Below are 18,221 nucleotides of genomic sequence, written 5' to 3'. Positions count from 1 at the left end.
TTGCTAGGACAGCTGCAGTTTCCAACTGGGAACAGAGTGAAGCAGAAGACTTCTGGTCAGCTGCCTTTGCTGGGCAGCTGTGCAGACACGCACATACAAACAGGAAAGACTGCTGTATTTGTTTATTGTAATAAAAAAAAAAACAGACACCCCCCCCCCCAACATCACTTTCTGCCTAAAGATGTTATTAACATTTTTAAAATGGCATGGGGAGCCCCAACAACACAAGACAGAAGAGTAAGTTGGGGCAAATGGGTTCTGCTCTCTTTCAGTTCAGCTTCCCTGCCCCTTTGTCAATCAACTGGCTGAAGTTCTTTGCTTATATACACTTACATACATTTCTCATTCTAGCTTACAATCCTATAAATAAGTATGGCTGGGTGGAATGTTGGGTGCACAGTTTTGCAATTTACACATAACCATCTTTGGAGAAAATGGGTTTCTAAAAGGCCTACACAGTATAGGGATCTCACTATTCAGTAAGTTCAAGCAAACAGGATTCCCTCCTGAAAGTCCTTTGCCACAGAACCCAGTGTAGGTCCAGAACCTAGGGGGCCCTTTGCAAGCTCCTTTCCAAGCTCCATTGCTATTGCAAACAGAATATGGCTGAGAGAAATTTTACCTGGTGATACTGAAGTAGCAGCATTATCTCTGCAAAGGGGCTACTCGGGAGGGGAAAAGGCAGACTGCAAAATGCATACAGTGAACCTCTTCCTTTTCTTTCCTCTCTCCTGACAGGATGTAACAGGTCCTGAAGTAGGCAGCCAAGCAGAACCCAGGCTCAGGACCACCAAGTGGTGGATACACAGGACACATCCACACTGTGCAATGGAGTGTGGGGCAGACACCATGGTGCCAGAGCTTCACCTGAATGGGAAGCAGAGCAGCCATATCAGCTGAGTGCTGTGCCTGAAGTAAGTAGCTTGCTAAAAGACAAGCAACCACAGCTGTGCTGCTTTTGGGTGCTAAACTAGCATATCCATGTTGGGCTGCACCCTATCAAACTGGGTATACCTGTTTGGCTGGGGATGGTCCAAGATCTCTAATGCTACTGCATTTTGTTGGATATTCACATCTGTCTTAAGATGAGAGACCAGTTACTCTTTACACAATAGGTATGGGAAAAGACTGGAGAGGATATATAGAGAGAACAAGAACATTAAGCTATGGCTTAGTGGAAAGCAAACACTTACCGATTCCTCCTCCAACAGCACCAAAAGGTGTTCACAAATGCTTTATTATAGAGGTTTTTTTTTTCTTCAAACACTGACTTTTAGTGGGGAAAAGGGGAGAAAGATTGAAAGCTTTTGTATAAACCAGAACTAACTGTTAAAGTTGTTTCAGAGTCCAGTACATCAAATGAAACACTTAAGGAGAAGTTGATGGCACAAGCAGAGAATGACAGAAGAAGAAAAACATTCTGGGCTGCAAAGACCACTGCTGTTCACTGAGAGCAGGTACATACACACCTGTGAAATGCACTGACAGTGCCTTATTTTCACATACATAGTGATTTCACAAGGTGCAGGGCAAAAGAATATTTGATGCAGCAAGAATAAACTGTAGTTTTCCTCCATTCCATTCCCACAAAAATATGAACCATTATAGTCTTCACTGAATAATAGCATGAGAAAGTTATTAACACATTATTTTGGGAGAAAGAGCCCCACAGAGAAAAGACATCTACTTTAGATACACAGGAGGTTTCCAGTGCAGGAAGTTTAAGATGCAGGACTGAACTTGCTGCAATTCTTTTCACAATAAAGCACTGGACAAAGGGCTATACACTTGCATAGACGCTTTATCAGCAGCATCCAGGATGTGCAATCCCCCTTTATGGAGAATCAGCAGCACTTTTGGGTTTGGGGAATGTTCCAGTTGTCTGATGACTCTTTCTTGTGTTCCTTCCTAAATGTAAATGCTACAGAGTTGTCCAGGAAAAGTGAATACACATGCATGAAAAGAAGTGAATGTGCCTATTCTTTCTGTTCCCTAATCTTTTCCCACTGCAAATAATAGCGAAGCTGTAAGAACCTTAAATCAGGAGATGCAGTACTGATGCAATCTAATGTCAATCTGAGGATAAAACTGCCTCTGTATGTATCCTGATAAATGCAATTGTTCCATAGAAAAGATTAATTTTAGTCTTGCTCATTCTCTTTAAATTTGGGGAGACCTATTACCTATTTCTCTTACACTTAATCAGAGTCCTGTCTGTGACATGACAGCTTTGGAAAGGACAGTGATATCTGAGAAAGTTGGAACTCCTACTGTGGCAGTAACTGGATATTGAAGGCAGAATTGGTCTACCTTGTATTATTATGTAGCTGCTATGCTATTCCTGCCTTCCTGTACTGTAACTATGGCATAGTGAGCAAAAGCAGCTCTTGTGTGAAAGTAGATAGTTAACAAGGCTCTACACATTTGCTAGTAAGCTTGCTTGAGAGAAAAGGAAACATTTCACTTCATTTTGCTCTCACTTGAAATGCGTTTCCACCACTTCTGCTCATGAGATTCTGTTCTTTCAGCTTGTTTCCTCTCATAATTCTTGGATCTAGCAGGAGGAAGTTCTTGGTAATTTTCAGTGGCAGCCTCCCCCCCCCCCCCAATCCCATTGAAAGTTGCAATTTTGAGAGGGACACTTAGTTCAACTAGGCCACCTTTCCCACGTAGTTGTGCCATTTCAAATATTCTAATCAGATGAGTTCAGCTTTTCCCCTGAGCAAGTAACACAATGTCAATGAAATACACAGAAGGCTAACACTGGGAGACCTTCACTTTCTAGGCTACAAACACTTCCTTTGTCATTCTGCTACAGACATGATCAAATGTCCCCATAATACAGGCAGCGACAAGAGAAAGATGTGAGCCTGGCAAGGGATAGAACATCCCCTTATTTACCCCAAATTGCATAACGGGCCCTTGAATGTTCATGGAATGAATCCCCACTTTACTGGCATGGGAGTTGGTTCAAAAGTGACAGCCTACTCAGGCAAGACAGCCTTTATAAGTTAGTATAATACTATTAGAAATTATGGCAATCTTTTTGGTAGCATTGTCTTACATGCACCCTGATAAATCCTCTCCCTAGGAAATTTGAAAACTTATCTTGTCATTTCCATAGAGTTAATTCTGATGGGAAATTATAAAATAGAAATCTGGTAATTCATGATTAAAAAGGAAGAGGCCTGGTGAGGCTGGGCACACCGGGTCACTCCTGTTAGCTCTGTCCATTATGTCTGCTGAAGGTATTTCCACCAGGTGGCTGGATCTGGATGGAGTCCAGGAGGGGCCTTAAAGCTTGTCCGAAAGGTCTGAGAAGGCAAAGAAATAAACATCTCAAATAGTTCCCTGATGAACATTTTCCCCCCATTTACTACTGAAATGTACTCACTTCCTAGAGTAGAATCAAACCAACTTTGTAGAGGCAAATTTGAAGAACAAAATTTCACTACAAATTAGAGCAGACTAATTTAACTTGTAAAAAAGAATATACTGTTCAATAACTAAGAATCTTAAACATGGTTTCATATAAGCTAATGTGGAGCCCTAACATGTCTGCACTGCTAACATGATAATACCACGTCTGAAACCAGCTTTTGGTAACTCATTCTACTCAAGTGTGTGAACAAAATCCCAGTTATGCAACTGAAGTTCTTCATTAAATACCACATCAAAATTAAAGACTCTACTAGAAGAACAGCCTCTAGCCCCCTTACTGAACAGTGGTTCAGTACCTGCAGAATAATTTCTGCTGCAGTCTGTGGCACCTGGTTTATCTTTCAATATGACTCATTCAATTACAGATTTAATCTGACTTTGAGACATTTGAGGAGACCACAGTTCAGGGTAGAAGACGTGTCTCCCAAATAATGTTGTATACCATTGTTATGAGAAATAAGACCTAAATGATGGAGCTTAAATCATTGCATTGGGTTCCTCACTCACTCAGAGTACACATAAAGAAATGCTGAGCTGACCTACCAGGCAGGAAACAAACTCTTCATTTTCTGTCTTCCATACCCTCTTTGCCTACCCAGTCCTAGCTTAAAGAACTGCAGTGTTAACTTTAAAATTACATCTTGCCTGCCTCCTCAGAAGGGAAGAGGGGAGGAAAAAAAAAAAAAAAAAAAAAAGACATCTCCGCTGCAATTATGGTGCCTGGAGTAAGAGAAGTGACTCTTGAGAGGTACTAGTTTCCTAAGACAGCAAATTTGCACCATTTTCTGAAATTTTCTATACTTTTCTGGTCATGTAAGAGAGATGATAAAATAATTAGTTTAAATTAATTCAAAAGACAGAAGAACAACCTTCTTCCATCTTCTGAGCAATTCCAGTGCCAATTAGCATCTGTGGTACAGAGTGTTGTAAGTGTTAAAAGTAAAGCAAATGGCATCCTCTCCCTCATCTCATGAAGCACAGTAGAGAACCAGCAGAAACTGGCACTATTGCATCAGTGAAATATTTAAGTGTTAGCATGAAGCAACATACTACAGAGAGAAGTGGAACTCATACTCACGTGGCAAGCACTTCAGCTGGAAGGTCAGTGATGTAGGAAGGGATCTTTCTTCCTGTCAGGAACTGTGCCACTTCATTACTGAAGGTGTTGCAGTTATGTTCAAAGAGGTTATAAGACTCTCCTCTGTGCCACAGGAAAGGAATTGAAACACGAAAAGACAGGTTCAGCAATAAATCTAACAAGGAGAGAAACTCAGACCACTAATGCAAAACATCTCCTTACATTAGCACTTTTCATCCCAAAGGTCTCTAAGGCAAATATGCAAAATACAGAAGTCAGTTCACCTTCAAATTCAATTGAATCAGGGTGGAAAATGACATCACCGCATCATTGACACCATAGAATGTTTTTTCGGAGGATAAGTGAGGTCAGGTTTCTTCAGTTAAAACCACAGAAGGAATAAGGAGAAATCACAGGAATTACTGACAGTGAAATGTAGCCAAAACAATAAATGCTACAGTTTCCTATTCTTGCAAAAAGCATACTAGACTCTCCAACAGTAAAGACCTTGATTTTACTCATCTGAAGGTTGGCAGCTCCCCTACAACATTTTTGCCTCTGACTCAGATGGTAAAGCACGATTTACTGAAATATTTCATACACTGCCTTCATTTTCCCTGGTGATCCTCTCAAAGAGATATCAGGCATTATCCCATTTTGCAAAAAGCATGCAATGTGAAAGGCTTCCTGGCAGAATGCTTTCCCAGCATAGCTAAGGGCTAGCACATCAGAGGGTCACTAGCTGGCAGCTCATTGTGTACCAGCACATCAGTTCCAGCCTTAGATTTAAAGAGTACCAAGTATTGTATCAGGCAGCCCTTTGTGAATAGGATTGGTCTCCAAACACCTTCCTCCCGTCTACACCTCTGCCCCTAGACACTCTTCTTGGTACACAGATTTTACAATAAAAGCTGCTACTAACCGGAACATAGATTCTCCCAACGAGGAAAGATATTCCAGGAAAATTTCCTCTGTGACTTCAGTGTTCCCCAGGTCAACAACTGAGTCTGGGGGGCCAAGCAGTGTCCCCCCCTGCAAGAATTAACAGCCAGAAGAAAATGTTAAATGGACAGAATAAATTCTTTTGAAGGACTCCATGGAATAGAGCTGTCATGGCTTGCCCATGCACAAAAGGAGGAACTTTTAGTATGCTTGTGAAGTGAAGAGCCCTACTGGCCTCCCTCATTCTGCACTCGGAGAATGAGAGGTAACGTGCAACTTACACTTCAGCTTGTACACTTGGTTCTTTAAGCTGAAAGCTCTAAACTATGGCAAAACTTCATTTTAGAAGAGCAGCCCATCAGTTTGCCTCTCCAAGAACAGAAAGGTCTGTCAAAGCATTATGGATTTTTTATTTTTAAAAGGATGTCTTGAGTTGCCAAGTCTGCAGGCAAAAACTGTCCATATAGAATTAGACAAGATGTCAATCAGGCAATGCAGCTGCTGACAGTGTCTCTCTCCCCAGGATACCATCACTGAAGTAACCCCCAATCTCCATTTAGTTGGGCTTAAATCCATTGTTCATGTTCCCTTTTCCTCAGATGCCCAGGGCCACCATGCCAAGCAGCCTTAGCTGGCTGAATTCAGAAGTCTCTTCACTTGCTGCTTTTCTAAAGGACAGCAACAAAATTCTGATCAGTTAATCCTATCACAAAATTATTTTATCAGAAAAATAAGTTTAACTTACAGGCGTACAGCTGGAGATTCCCCCGCTGCCATAGAAGAACTCATCCTTATGGACTATAATGGAGGTGTGCCTGCCACAAAGGACAGAAAGTAGGTGAAACAAAGCAAATATTTAATCTAACATAAAAGTCACTGGTAAATTCATGTGCTCAAGGACATCACAGAAGTGAGTAACTTTGAAAGAAAAGGTCAAGGTGTTTCTGTGACTAGGAACAGTATCTGCCGGACACTAACAGAAATGGAAGCAATGATTATCAAGCCTCATGTAACACTGCAGATGGCTGAGAGAAAAGAGGCTTAGCTAGGTGTCCAAGCATGAAGGAACATGGCAAGAAAAGGACTTCCACTCCTACATTTGATCTCCAGTGGCCCCTTTCAGCTAAAGGGACAAGGATATAGTCACAGAGATAGTGCCAGCCCCATTACTGTGTTGACGGAGGGAGTATGTGTCTGACTGATAGACACGACCTGGGAAAAGGTTGGACAATCACTGGAGATGGATGATTACAGAGGCAAGATGAATGGGAGATGGATGGACAATTTTTGTTTTGTTTTGTTTGTTTTACTCCTGGATGCGAATTATAGCAAACTGGAGAATGTTTTGAATGTAGTCATAGCTCCTAAGTATCATGTGGCCTGATTCTGTAATACCCTCCCCTCCCACCTCCTCTTGTATTGTCATGTTTAGTCATGCCTGAAATTAGAAGACAAAGTGTTTGTGACAAAGACAAGCATCCTAGCCTTGAAAAAGGGTACAAGAGCATTAAAACGCAACAATCATTAGCAACACTGTTTTCATGGGGTCCACTGAGCTCTGACTCCAGAAGTTTAACAGGCACCTGACTGTACACCATCTTACTGTCAATCCAGATTCAGGAACAGAAAGTACCTTGGTCTATCTTCAGCACCAGCTTTCTTAAGATCTGAAGCATATATAATCTCATATTGAAAATACTTCCTACGCCACACAGTGTTTAACATACATTATGTAATTTAAATCTAGTCACTTACCAGATGCCATCCAGCTGTTTCCCTGTAAGCACAGAAAAGAGTTATTAGCAATGTATTTTCCAGATTTCAGCCTACTTTCTGTCAATCACCAAGGAATCTTGCCCATTATTTCACCATGATAGTAACCTGAGAGATACAACTTTCATCCCAGAGTTGCTTCAAAAGAAGCAGCATGTCTTTCTTTCAAGTAAACTACTCTGCCCACACTGGTGCCTTACTTTCCTCCTCCTGCATGCAGAGCTGGCAGTGCCATCCTATCCTGCCAATGTTCACCTTCCTTGGACTTTTATCTACAGACCAAGATGTGGGGGGACATTTTCCTAAAATTAAGAGTACTCAGGACCAGAAGAGTTGAGTTTCACACTCATTTCAGAATTGCAGGCAGTTAGCCAGCCAGCACAGAGTACTCAGTTTTCCTTTTCAATAACTGATGAGAAATCAGACTTGAAACAAGGATCTGTGGGTGAAAGTCTCTGTAATCCATGCTGTGGCTTTCTCCCCCTCTTAAAAATTCACAGTTTAGGAGAGAAAACAAAATCAAATCAAGTACAGGACTGAAATTTACACAAGCTATAAAACTGAATTAAAAGTTTTGTACAACACAGGCATCAGCAGCAAAGATTTGTTTTGGGCACTACTAAATTGATAATATCATTGTGTCTTAGATAAAAAGTCCCTTCTGAAATGCTTTTCCAGGCCGCTGGGTACATCTTTTTCAAGTGGGAAGCCTAAAGCTCTCCTCCTTCATGGTGAGATCTCAAGATCAAACCAGTCTTTAAAAGGTCACTAGCTGGTACTGCTTCAGGCTTGATTACTTTATCATAACCTAAGGGTTTGGTCCCTGGAATAGCATCCCTTTGTAAACTTTTAGGCAAAGGCAGCATGCTACGACACAGACATGGTTTAATTTTGGTTTGCCAAACAAGGGACGCAACACTCAGAAAAGTGGGTTTAGAACAAAATAACTGTGTATACTCATATTTGGCATTTCCCTGAACTCCTGGGTAGACTGAGCACCCCTATGCTCTAGCAGGCCCTTGTTCTTTTTAGTCATTCTTCATGTGTCAGCCCCCTCCCCCAGCAAACTACTTCCCACACCATTGTCCTTTACAACCAAGCAGCACCTTTTCCTAGAAATTTTGTTGTTGTTGAACCTTTAGATGCCAGAATGGGATCTGAATCTGCTAAAGCCAATTGCAGGTTTCTTAGAGCTAGGTCAAGAACAACACAGACAGATAATAAAAAAAAAAACAGCCCCCAAACTGAATACAAGATGCACTGTGCAGGTAAAAATTTGTTTTGAAAGTCCTGATGAGTTAACTTTGGGCCAAAATGCTTTATTCTTGTTTGGACACCACCCACTTTCATCAGATTAGTATAAGGCCTCCCAAAGCCAGCCACTGATCTTGTCAGTCAATTTTTGCTTCCCGAATTCTGTGCCATTATGTATTAGATATCATCCTCCTCTTTTAAATGCAGCCTCAGAACTCTGAAGAGGCATTTTCTTTGAATGCTTGTGACATCAGGCTTTCCTGGGTCATCATAAGGGCCTCTGCCTTGCCTTTTCTCCCTCTCTTTACCTAAACTTCTGTTTAAGACTGCGCAACAGCAAGTCAAGGACAGGCCTTGAGCTAGACCTGCTGCTAGCCACACGCACATTACTTCCTTGCATCTTCCCTTGTTTGCCAGATGTCAAACCAGCCACAGACATCAGTGCTGGAGGTGACTGATCCGGACACAGACCCCTGCACAACAGTCTAACTGATCCCATCTACCATGCTACTGCTCAGCAGATACTTTACACTGTGCACCACAGGGAACCAAAACATTGCAAAGACAAGGCTCTGGAAGAGGTTACTAACAGCCAGCGTGGTTCAGTGAGGGTGGTATGGTCACAGCACCCTGACTGGGAACAGACATGAAGTTGAGTGTAGCTGGGATTTGGCAGTAGAGCAGTTAGGCTTCTGCTGCATTTGATGAGTTTGCTGCAGTTTCTCCTTCAAGGAGGGAAAATGTGAAGTGTTTAGTTATACCATCACTGTAGAAGAGACTCTCAGTATACAAGCAGGCAGAAACTCTTCAGCTCCTAGCTAAGCACCCCTGAACAAGGGACAGACCAATCTTTGTTATGCTGTAATATAGCAAGGCAAGGAATTCACCACACTCTGCCTCTCATCCACCTGGCTATGATGCTGTGAGGTTTGGGGGTTTTTTTTGACCTAGAGGTGGTCTGTCATTACTAACTGTCCCATTTCTTCTCCTCACCTCAGGTTTGGCTGCATTCCCTCTCCACGCTGTCAGCCTTGCCCGTCCCTAGCAACTATACGACCAGCCACTCCACTTATGATACTGAAAGTGCATTGTGACTGCTTTTAAAGGTCTGAAAACAGATGCACAGAGTAACAATGAATTATTCTGCTCATAAAAAACGTTTGCTAAAACGAAGCTCTGGGCACTTCCTAGAACAGCTGGCTTCTCTGTTGAGACATCACGGATCACTTTTCTCACACTGGTGTCCAACTTCCCCTAGGACACCTGGTGCTTGTAGCAGTGATGGGACGTGTTATCCCAGTTCCACTTGGCTTGTGGAAAGAGAGGTTCTGTCACTGTTCCTACTTAGATCAGTGCCACCGCATCAATGGTGTAGAATGAGGCAGGGACATTGCCTCTCCCTTTCTGTAAGCAGTGGGTCTTGGGATACTTATCCCCTCCTACTCCTCTGTCAGAATAGCTTTCATCTGGGTGTGTCAGGCAGCAGCATTTCTTCATGAGTCCTTTTTCATAGGTAATAAATAAGAGGAAAAAAAAACAACCCAAACTTTCTCCTGTCATCAGAACTGGATAAAACAGGGAGCAAAACTGATAAGGATAATCCTTAAAGAGCTCTGAGAAAGGGATGCTTGTGTGTCCAAGTAAGGCATGAACAATGATTTTTTTTTTTTTTTCTTAAAACACAGAGATAGTTATCTGCTTCAGATAAGGGTGATATAAGAGCGCAGGCAGGGAAAAGGCTGTTGTGACAATAGAGACATCAGTCAAAGTGAGCATGCGGAGTTTTGAAGTAGGTGGACTGATCCGTCACTACCATGGATTGCAGCCAGTGCATTCACTGTCAACCTGTTGCACAAATACGTAGGCACGGAGTAGGATGAAGGCCAGAAGATAGTAGCAGTGATGAAAGAAGTGGAGCAGCGTGTTGCAACATCTCAGGAGCATTTGCTGCCTCTTTAATGTGTCCCACACTGTTGTGCTCCTAGACCCTTTGGTCCTTGTTCCACACCTTCCCCACGAGAGCTTTCACCTTGTACTCTAGAGCTGCTAGAAACCAGCTCCTGATGGGGTATGGCAGTTCGTAAATGACACTACGGACTCATCAGCAACAGTCTACGTAGGGTATCATGCAATGAACTAACTTTAGCAGCTAGCCTATGATAGGTCCTACCACCTTGGCTCTGCATCTCTATGAATAAATTATTACATATTTGTTCACAATAAATTCCTGTTTTCCACTAGAACTTTATCCTTCAGGGCACAACTAGAATCATATCTGCACTTTTGCATGCTAAATGGAAAAAGGACATCTTAGTGTTTACTTTCACACACACGTGCATGTACATTTCCAGCAAAGAATGATGAAGGGTTTTCCATAAAGTTGCCAGTTTCTGCTTCTAAAACTGCAACACCCACTTGTCGCCTTTTGCACTTACAAAGATCATTGTAGCAAAGAGGGCCAACAAATATTGCGCTGTTCTAGCAAGACTATAGCCAGCAAATCAAGGGAGGTGATTCTTCCCCTCTATCGGCACTTGTGAGACCACATCTGGAGTGCTGTGTCCAATTTTGGGTCCCCCCCACCAGTACAAGACACTGACATACTGGGCTGGAACACATGAAATATTGAGGAAAGGCTGAGAGAAGCGGGTTTGTTCAGTCTTAAGAAGAGAAGGCCAAGAGAACTTCTTGCTGTCTACAACTACCTACTTGGTAATAGAGAAGAGGGAGCATCTCCCTGTTAAGAGGTGCACAGTGGAACATGGGAAGTTCCCAACTCAGTAAAAGAAAAACAATTTTTTCTTTTCTTTTCTTTTTTAAGAAAAAAGGTGGTCAAACTGTGGGACAGAAAGGATGTGTGATTTCCATCCTTGGAGATATTCAGAACTCAACTGGATAAGGCTCTGAGGAACCTGCTCTGACTGGACCTGCCTTGAATAGGAGGTTGGACTAGAGACCTCCAGAGGTTCCCTCCCACTGATGCAAGTCTCTGATTGTATGAAACAAAAAACAAACAGAATTCAGGAAAGGAACTTTGCATCAGATTGTAGTCTGACCCTGGAGGGTTCCTCTCTGGCTGTTACACACCAAACCCATACTCAACATCAGGCAGCAGCTGCCAGGGCAATAGGTCATTTTGTGCCAAGTACTGGTTTGGGGATATTAATGGAGCTGCTGACCAGCTATTTATGCTTAGCTCCTGAATGACATCAACAAGCTGGCACTGTGGAAAACACATGCCAGAGCAGCAGCACTGATAACAATAAGGCATCCATGGTAGCTCTCCAGCCTGTTGCAGACAGAATAAAATCCTTTCCTGGCAGTGGTGGGTTGTGCTCAACCAGATGTGCTGCTCATAAATGCCATGCAAGCCCCCACAATGCTAACACACTTGGGAAATCACAAGCCTAAGAAACCTAGCACTACTAGTCACACCAGCCTCTTGAACATCATCATCTTCCTCCTGAAGTTTTGCCTTCACTGGTGATCCTCCTGCGTGACTATTACCCTTCTCCCAAACCCAGACATTGCACAGAACAGTTGACAACTCATCTAGACACAACCATTGCCACTGCTGAGCAGCTCGAGCAAAGCAATGAGGACAGCCTGCACTAATGAGTTATGTCCTACCTGCTGCTTGACATTGCCCATAATATAAAAAACACATTGCTCACAGCCTCTGAAGGCTCAAAACACATATGACACAAACTTTAGCAGATGACCAGTTTCCACAGCCAGAAGCAAGAGTACCACATTGTTGTAGCAGTGCTAAGACACAAGTTGTGTCCAGACCCACCAGTGACACTTTCCAATAAAGCTGCTTCTGGGGGCATTGCCCAACTTCGAAAGTAGAAGATTAAGCCAGGGATACTCCCTAAATAATCCTACAGTGCAATAGGGCTTACATCCCATAGTCGACTGAGTGGTCTAGGTGAGGGATGGTGAATGCCAGCTGGGATACTAGCAGACATCATCACGTTTCATGCTCTTCCACTCCTCACCACAACACTCCAAACTCCTGTAGCACACTGCTAAGTGAACAGAGCTGCTGTAAGCTTGTACTGCCACCAAAACCAACACGTTTACCCATAGGCTGTCTGTAACTATACAGAAAAGTCTGATTCTCCAATAATTTCTGTTCAATCTGCAAAAGCTGATGATTGCAGGAGCTACTCTGCACTCAATACCTAAAGCAAAGGTAATCCAAATGATATGCATGCATATAATGTATGAACAGGAATGTCCAGATGGGATGGTAGTCTTTTGGACACCTACCATTCAGTCAGGTCAAATAGGGAAACAGCAAGCTGCCTGGAAAGTTTAAATATATCAAGGGACATAGGGCTGTTGAGCAGGGAAGGGTATCACAAATTTAGATTTAGGCACTTAATCATATAACAATTAATACACATCGCCAAGCCACCAGGTGTCAGCTATGCCACAGTAATTGTCTGCGTGTAAGCTCAGTCTGCAGTAAATGTGAAATAGTTCAATTTAATTTGATCTGCTTTCATTACAAGCTAATGTGAGTTGAATTACCTTGCATTTGTCACAGTCTAAGAACATGGTCATGGAAGTTACTGTGTGGTAGTTGTGAGAGTTTAGGGTGATAGCTTGTCAAGCTTTGAAAGTTTGATCACATACCTGAAACATTATTATTATTATTTTTTAATTGCTTAAGTGCTTGTATGGATCTTTTCTGAAATTACTCAGTAGAACTCAGGAAGCGATGCCAATTCAGCAAAGAGTTGCGCTTAGCAGTATTAGCAATTACAATTGTTTGAACGATGTGATACATCATCTGACAATTAAACGCGTTTTTTGTTTGCTGCTATTATTTTTCTTTATAACGTTCATAGCTCAAATAGGTTTCTTGCTGATGTAAACATCATGGAAGTATGGGAAAAATACAACATGCAAATCTTAGAACAATTCCAGGACCCTCGGCTTAGACACAGAAATGTGAAGAATGAAGTAGTTATATTTGCTTGTTGTGCAACTGATTCAGGACACCGTCACTGTTAGGAGACAAGGTTATTTTGAAAGAAGGTGGCAGCCTGCATAATTTTAGAATAAAATCAAACCAGATTACTTCCCTGCTTGGATTTATCTGGAAGGCCAAGCAGAAGGAAGATTTGATGCTTACCAATCTATTTTTCTGGCACAGTTAATTTGATAAACTTGGGGGCCATGCAATGCAGTGTATTCCTGCACATTTTAAACATCAAACGAAAGCAGAGTTTGTACATTAAACCAAATCATCAGACTGAGGGACAGCAGAGTTCTGAGACATAAAGAATCACATAATGAGAGGGCACTTAGTTTATCCCATTCAGAACTGATGTCATCTGTCCCTCAGCGCTAGAACAACACCTGTTCCTGAGCTGTAAAGTAAGGAATTAATATGCATGGAAGCTTAGTATTTTTAATAGCGTGTCTATACTCTGCAATGGAGATGGTGTAGAAAACCCCAGAAGAGTAGCGAACGAGCCTCCTGTGGAACTGGAAGTGATACAGTTTTGCCAGCCAGCCTGGGTATTTCTAGCAGTGCATTGCTTTGCGTATTGCTGAGATTTCCTTAGGCCAAGCCATTAGAACTCCTGCCCTTTTGGGATGGAAAATTATCCTAATTAGTCAAGCAGTTTCTCCCATGTGCTACTCAAGGTGTTCAACTGAAACAAAAGACTAACCTGCTCCAGTTCCTTTCTCCCCGAGGTGGCTAGGGAGATCAAGAAATAGGCTGGATTGGGGGAGGGTGATACACTTGATTTTCAAGAAATCACTAGTAAATGCTCTGGAGCCAAGCTGATCTCATCTTGCACTGGAGCCATTCAAAACTCTTCAGAAAGCACAGAGGAAGTGGAGTAATGTGTTGGGGTTGGAAGCAAGGAACAAAGCAGAAGGTGTCTCCTCCTTTTAGTATTTATCTTTTACTCTGACTCTTATTGGGCTGTTTTTAGTCCTGCCAGTTGAAGGCATCATTTAAGAATCCCAACTAAAATATACTCACATTGAAATGACTGTTAACTCATACTGCACTGAGCCAAAACTGCTGTGGTAGTATAAAGTCCTGCCCATCCAGTGAATCACATGCACAATAGGCTCAGTTACAGAAGAGGAGAATTTGGGAGGCTGCAGGACATTTTACTTTAAGCCCATGATATAATGGAATTTTAATCTTTGTTAAAGACTTCTGTGCCTTTGGATATTTTATTTAAAATCAATATTGCAAGTTGAACTATTCTGTTATCCTCTCTACCTTCCACAGAATCAGGTGAGATGGCCTGAGAATAGAAATCTCATCACTTTCCTGTTAACATTTATTATTTTATTAGATCATGCAATTGCATAGGCTAATTAGTCAAAAATAAAATCTCACAGACTGAGAATGGGGGGAGAGAGAGGAGAGAGTACATGTAGAAAAGGACCATGTAGAGCAATAGCACACAAAAATTAAACATGCCACAACTGATATTGCAGGTCAACTGAACTACAGCATTCAGTCGCATATATCTCAGTAATAGAAATATTCACGGAAAAATTACAGGAAGCTCACAGAAGAGTAACAAGAACAAAAGTAGTCTGGGCACAAAAGAATGAACTTGCCAAGAAAAGTGAAAACGTGCACAAAGGGCATGACTAAGTCACTCCAAAGCCTGCTATGAACAATGCTGTGTGGCACTATAACTTTCAGGTTCATCATTCAGCTGCAATGGTGACAACTGATATATAAAGTTAAACTAATTTTTAGTGGGGAAGGCTGATCCTTGAACATTGTACTGACATAATACATAACACCTCTGGATCCCATTAGGATAACTGAAGACAGCATGTGGCGATACCCTCGCAGTGGTCAGCCCTGTAACGGGGAATTCATCCCCCTCTGACAGTGGGAACTGAGTTTGTTTTCTAATATGCTAGGAATTGGTTTTAGCACAATTACTTACCAAATTTGTTTCTCATCTCTAACACACCTCTATTTCAAGAGGGCAATATTAGAGAATTATCACTCAAAGCAAAAGCATTGTTTCAGTAAAACTTAGTATCTATAGAAAGAATACTGTAAGTAGTGATCTTGTACTGCCCAGAGATGACAAATGTTTAGCACTAAATCATACAGTAAGTCATTTCTTCTGCAATTTTTATGATTTTCCCCGATGATGTGCATTATATACATACCACTGACAAAAACTGGAAAAATAGCTATCGACTTTCTGAAAGTTAATGTACAGAGAAGTATCAACAGTTTTTGTTGTCCTTTGACGGGGAAAAAAAGGATATGTTTAAGAGGAAAGAACGGTACTTTCTTCATCACTTTGCTCTTGTGGAGATTTCTAAAATAATATGAAGGCGCGATAGAGCTGAGCAGAAATGCACAGAAGGCATTTAAACTTGAAGGAAGAAAGGAACAAACAATCATTTGTTTTATGGATAATCCAGTTGCTGGATCTCCATAAACCCAAGTATTCTAAAGTCTGCCTTGTCACTATGACCAAGCAGGCCTAGTTGGCCCTACTCCACAGACATGTCTGAACTCAGCTAGTTATTGGGCAGTGCTAGCAAGAAACACTCCCCACACTATTGTGAAATGTGTTCAGATTTTTAAGTTTCTATTACTCCTAGAAATTTAATGCCAAATTCTGCCTCAAGCACAAAGTTTTTAAGCTGTTGTTTGGATAGCATAAGAGGCACCACAGATAAAAGTATGCACTGTGTGATTTTATGCAGAAATTCAGAAAGGAATGAGAGACCAAGACTTATTTTGTGGGTAATAAAAAAAGTTAAAAAGCCTTGCCTTGATGTATGTGAAGATCTGCATGGAGATAAATACATTGACAACCTATTTCCATACAGGTCTAGGCTTAGACAAACTTTAAAATAAGACTAGTTAAAATCAGCTCAACTCAAATGCAGTTAAAGATATAGATTACGTGTGTGCATGATTTAAGATTTATAACTCTTTTCTCTATTTAGCACAAAAGAAAGCATAGCCATTAAAAACTAACAGGTGAAAGTTACTTCCCTGAGGGCTATGACAGAAGTGACTCTGACCAAAGAAAAAAGGTTTGATGTTATCCAATGGGGGAAATGCACACCTCGCAAAGCCGTTGCTGCTGTCTGCCTAATGGAGTATATCACATGGGATCCCTATAAACTTTTCTTCTCAATTTTGCACACCTATTATTGACATGTATGAAACTTCATGCTAAGAAGAATCTGGATTTTTTTGTTTTTTATGCTTGCAGAAAAGCACAGAATCTCCTTTCAGGAGAAATGAATGAAGCAAACACCAGCAAATTGTATGACAATATTATACGGAGCCACCTGTTCAGAGAGTGAACCTGTTGAGAAGGCTTATCTCACACAGACCGCTGGTCTGATGTGGGCCAGAGTCTGTAAGAGAAAGGTATAAACCATTCTCTTCTTGCACCTCTATTTTACACTTCCAAAACTTTGAGCGAAACCTAACTTTCCTCAAAGTCACCAGTCCAAAGCTCAGCTGGAAATGCACACATTCTTGATGAGATGTACAATGAACTCTTGCACACCAGCTAGAAGGAGTAGGTGGTTAGCTGCGCATCGCAAACTGTGCAACACATGGCTCAATCCCGTCTCACACCAACACAAAGCCATTCAAACTCAATAACCTTGTAAAACCAGGAGAAGGCTTTCTTCCCGCTGTGCCTTTCTCTCTCGGAGCATAATAGAAGTGTGGCTGTCAGGAACTGAGCTTTCCTTCACTTCAGGGGATAGCCAACGCTTTCAGTTAGGCTTTAGGAAACAACGTCAACCAAAAGACAAAGGGGAGATGGGGAGAAGGAAGCTGACCCGTGTTCCCCTGGAGCCACCCCACCGCCAAAGCCCGCTCTCCCACCGCGCCGCCTTCCCGGTTAAGTCCAGTGCCCGGCTGCTGCCACCAAGCCCCGGGCCGAACCCCGCGCCCTTGGCTCCAAGACGGGCCAAAGTTACGCCTCGGACACCAACCGCCGCCAGGACCGGGTGGGGCACAACCCCCCCTCCCCACCCCGACGGAGCCCCGCGGGGGCCCGGCGGGCTCCGGCCGCCCTCGCCCTTACCCAGCATGAGGGGGCTGAGGCGCCGCGCCATGCCCTTGGACAGGTCGTACACGTAGAGCTTCACGGGGTGCAGGGCCAGCGGCTCCTCCATGGGGGCCGCGTACGGCGGGACGCCCGCGGCCGGGCCGAGGGGCGGGCGCGCACCGGGAAGGAGGACGGGGGGAGTAGGGAAGGGGAGGGAGGGAGAGAGGCGCGGCCTCAGCCTCAGCCCCAGCCCCGGCCCCGGCCCCGGTCCCGGTCCGGTCCGGTCCGGTCCCGACCCCGCTGCTCCCGGCTCCGCGGCGACACCAACTGTGAGGTGACAGAGGGAACGGAAGGAGCGACGTTGCCCCTACGCATGCGCGGCAACCGCCGGCGGGCTGTGCTGCCCTGTCACTGCGCCGTTATACAGCGCGGCCGCTCGGGCGAGGGGGCGGGACGGGGCGGAGCTTCGCCGCGGAGGCGGAGCTAGCGGCCGGTGGGCGGAGACGAGGGAAGTCCTTGTATCATTGGCTGACGCTTGGAGCCTCTTCCGGCTTGAGGGCCGCGCAAGATGGGCGGATCTCCCGCCTTCTTCCTCCCCCGCAACCAATCCACGCCGAGGAGAGGCGCGGCTTCCCGCGGGAGGGGCAGGCCGTTGCGCCCTTCCCCTCTCGCCATTGGCTGGAGTTCCTGCG

The 18,221-nt window shown here is 43.3% G+C and overlaps 1 protein-coding gene across 2 annotated transcripts; it reads right to left on the bottom strand.

Moving 5' to 3' along the window:
* Positions 1–107: 107 nt before the first annotated feature.
* Positions 108–17,753, bottom strand: DESI1 (desumoylating isopeptidase 1). Of its 2 annotated transcripts, XM_026069077.1 has the most exons (7): positions 17,566–17,655; positions 17,137–17,260; positions 7,217–7,238; positions 6,207–6,276; positions 5,442–5,551; positions 4,520–4,642; positions 108–3,314 (listed from the first exon to the last, which is right to left on the bottom strand). In XM_026069077.1, exons 2-7 carry the CDS (start codon positions 17,189–17,191, stop codon positions 3,221–3,223), a joined length of 474 nt encoding a protein of 157 aa, XP_025924862.1. In that variant the 5' UTR covers positions 17,192–17,260; positions 17,566–17,655; the 3' UTR covers positions 108–3,220. The 2 variants fall into 2 exon arrangements, with proteins under 2 accessions (XP_025924862.1, XP_025924861.1); XM_026069076.1 differs by lacking the exon at positions 17,137–17,260 and having other exon boundaries at positions 17,566–17,753.
* Positions 17,754–18,221: the final 468 nt, after the last annotated feature.

This window comes from Apteryx rowi, unplaced genomic scaffold (assembly GCF_003343035.1).
Source record: "Apteryx rowi isolate R43461 unplaced genomic scaffold, aptRow1 scaffold_287, whole genome shotgun sequence".
Lineage (NCBI taxonomy): Eukaryota > Metazoa > Chordata > Aves > Apterygiformes > Apterygidae > Apteryx > Apteryx rowi.
Note: the sequence above shows the minus strand (reverse complement) of the source record. Positions and strands in the feature narration are given on the sequence as shown.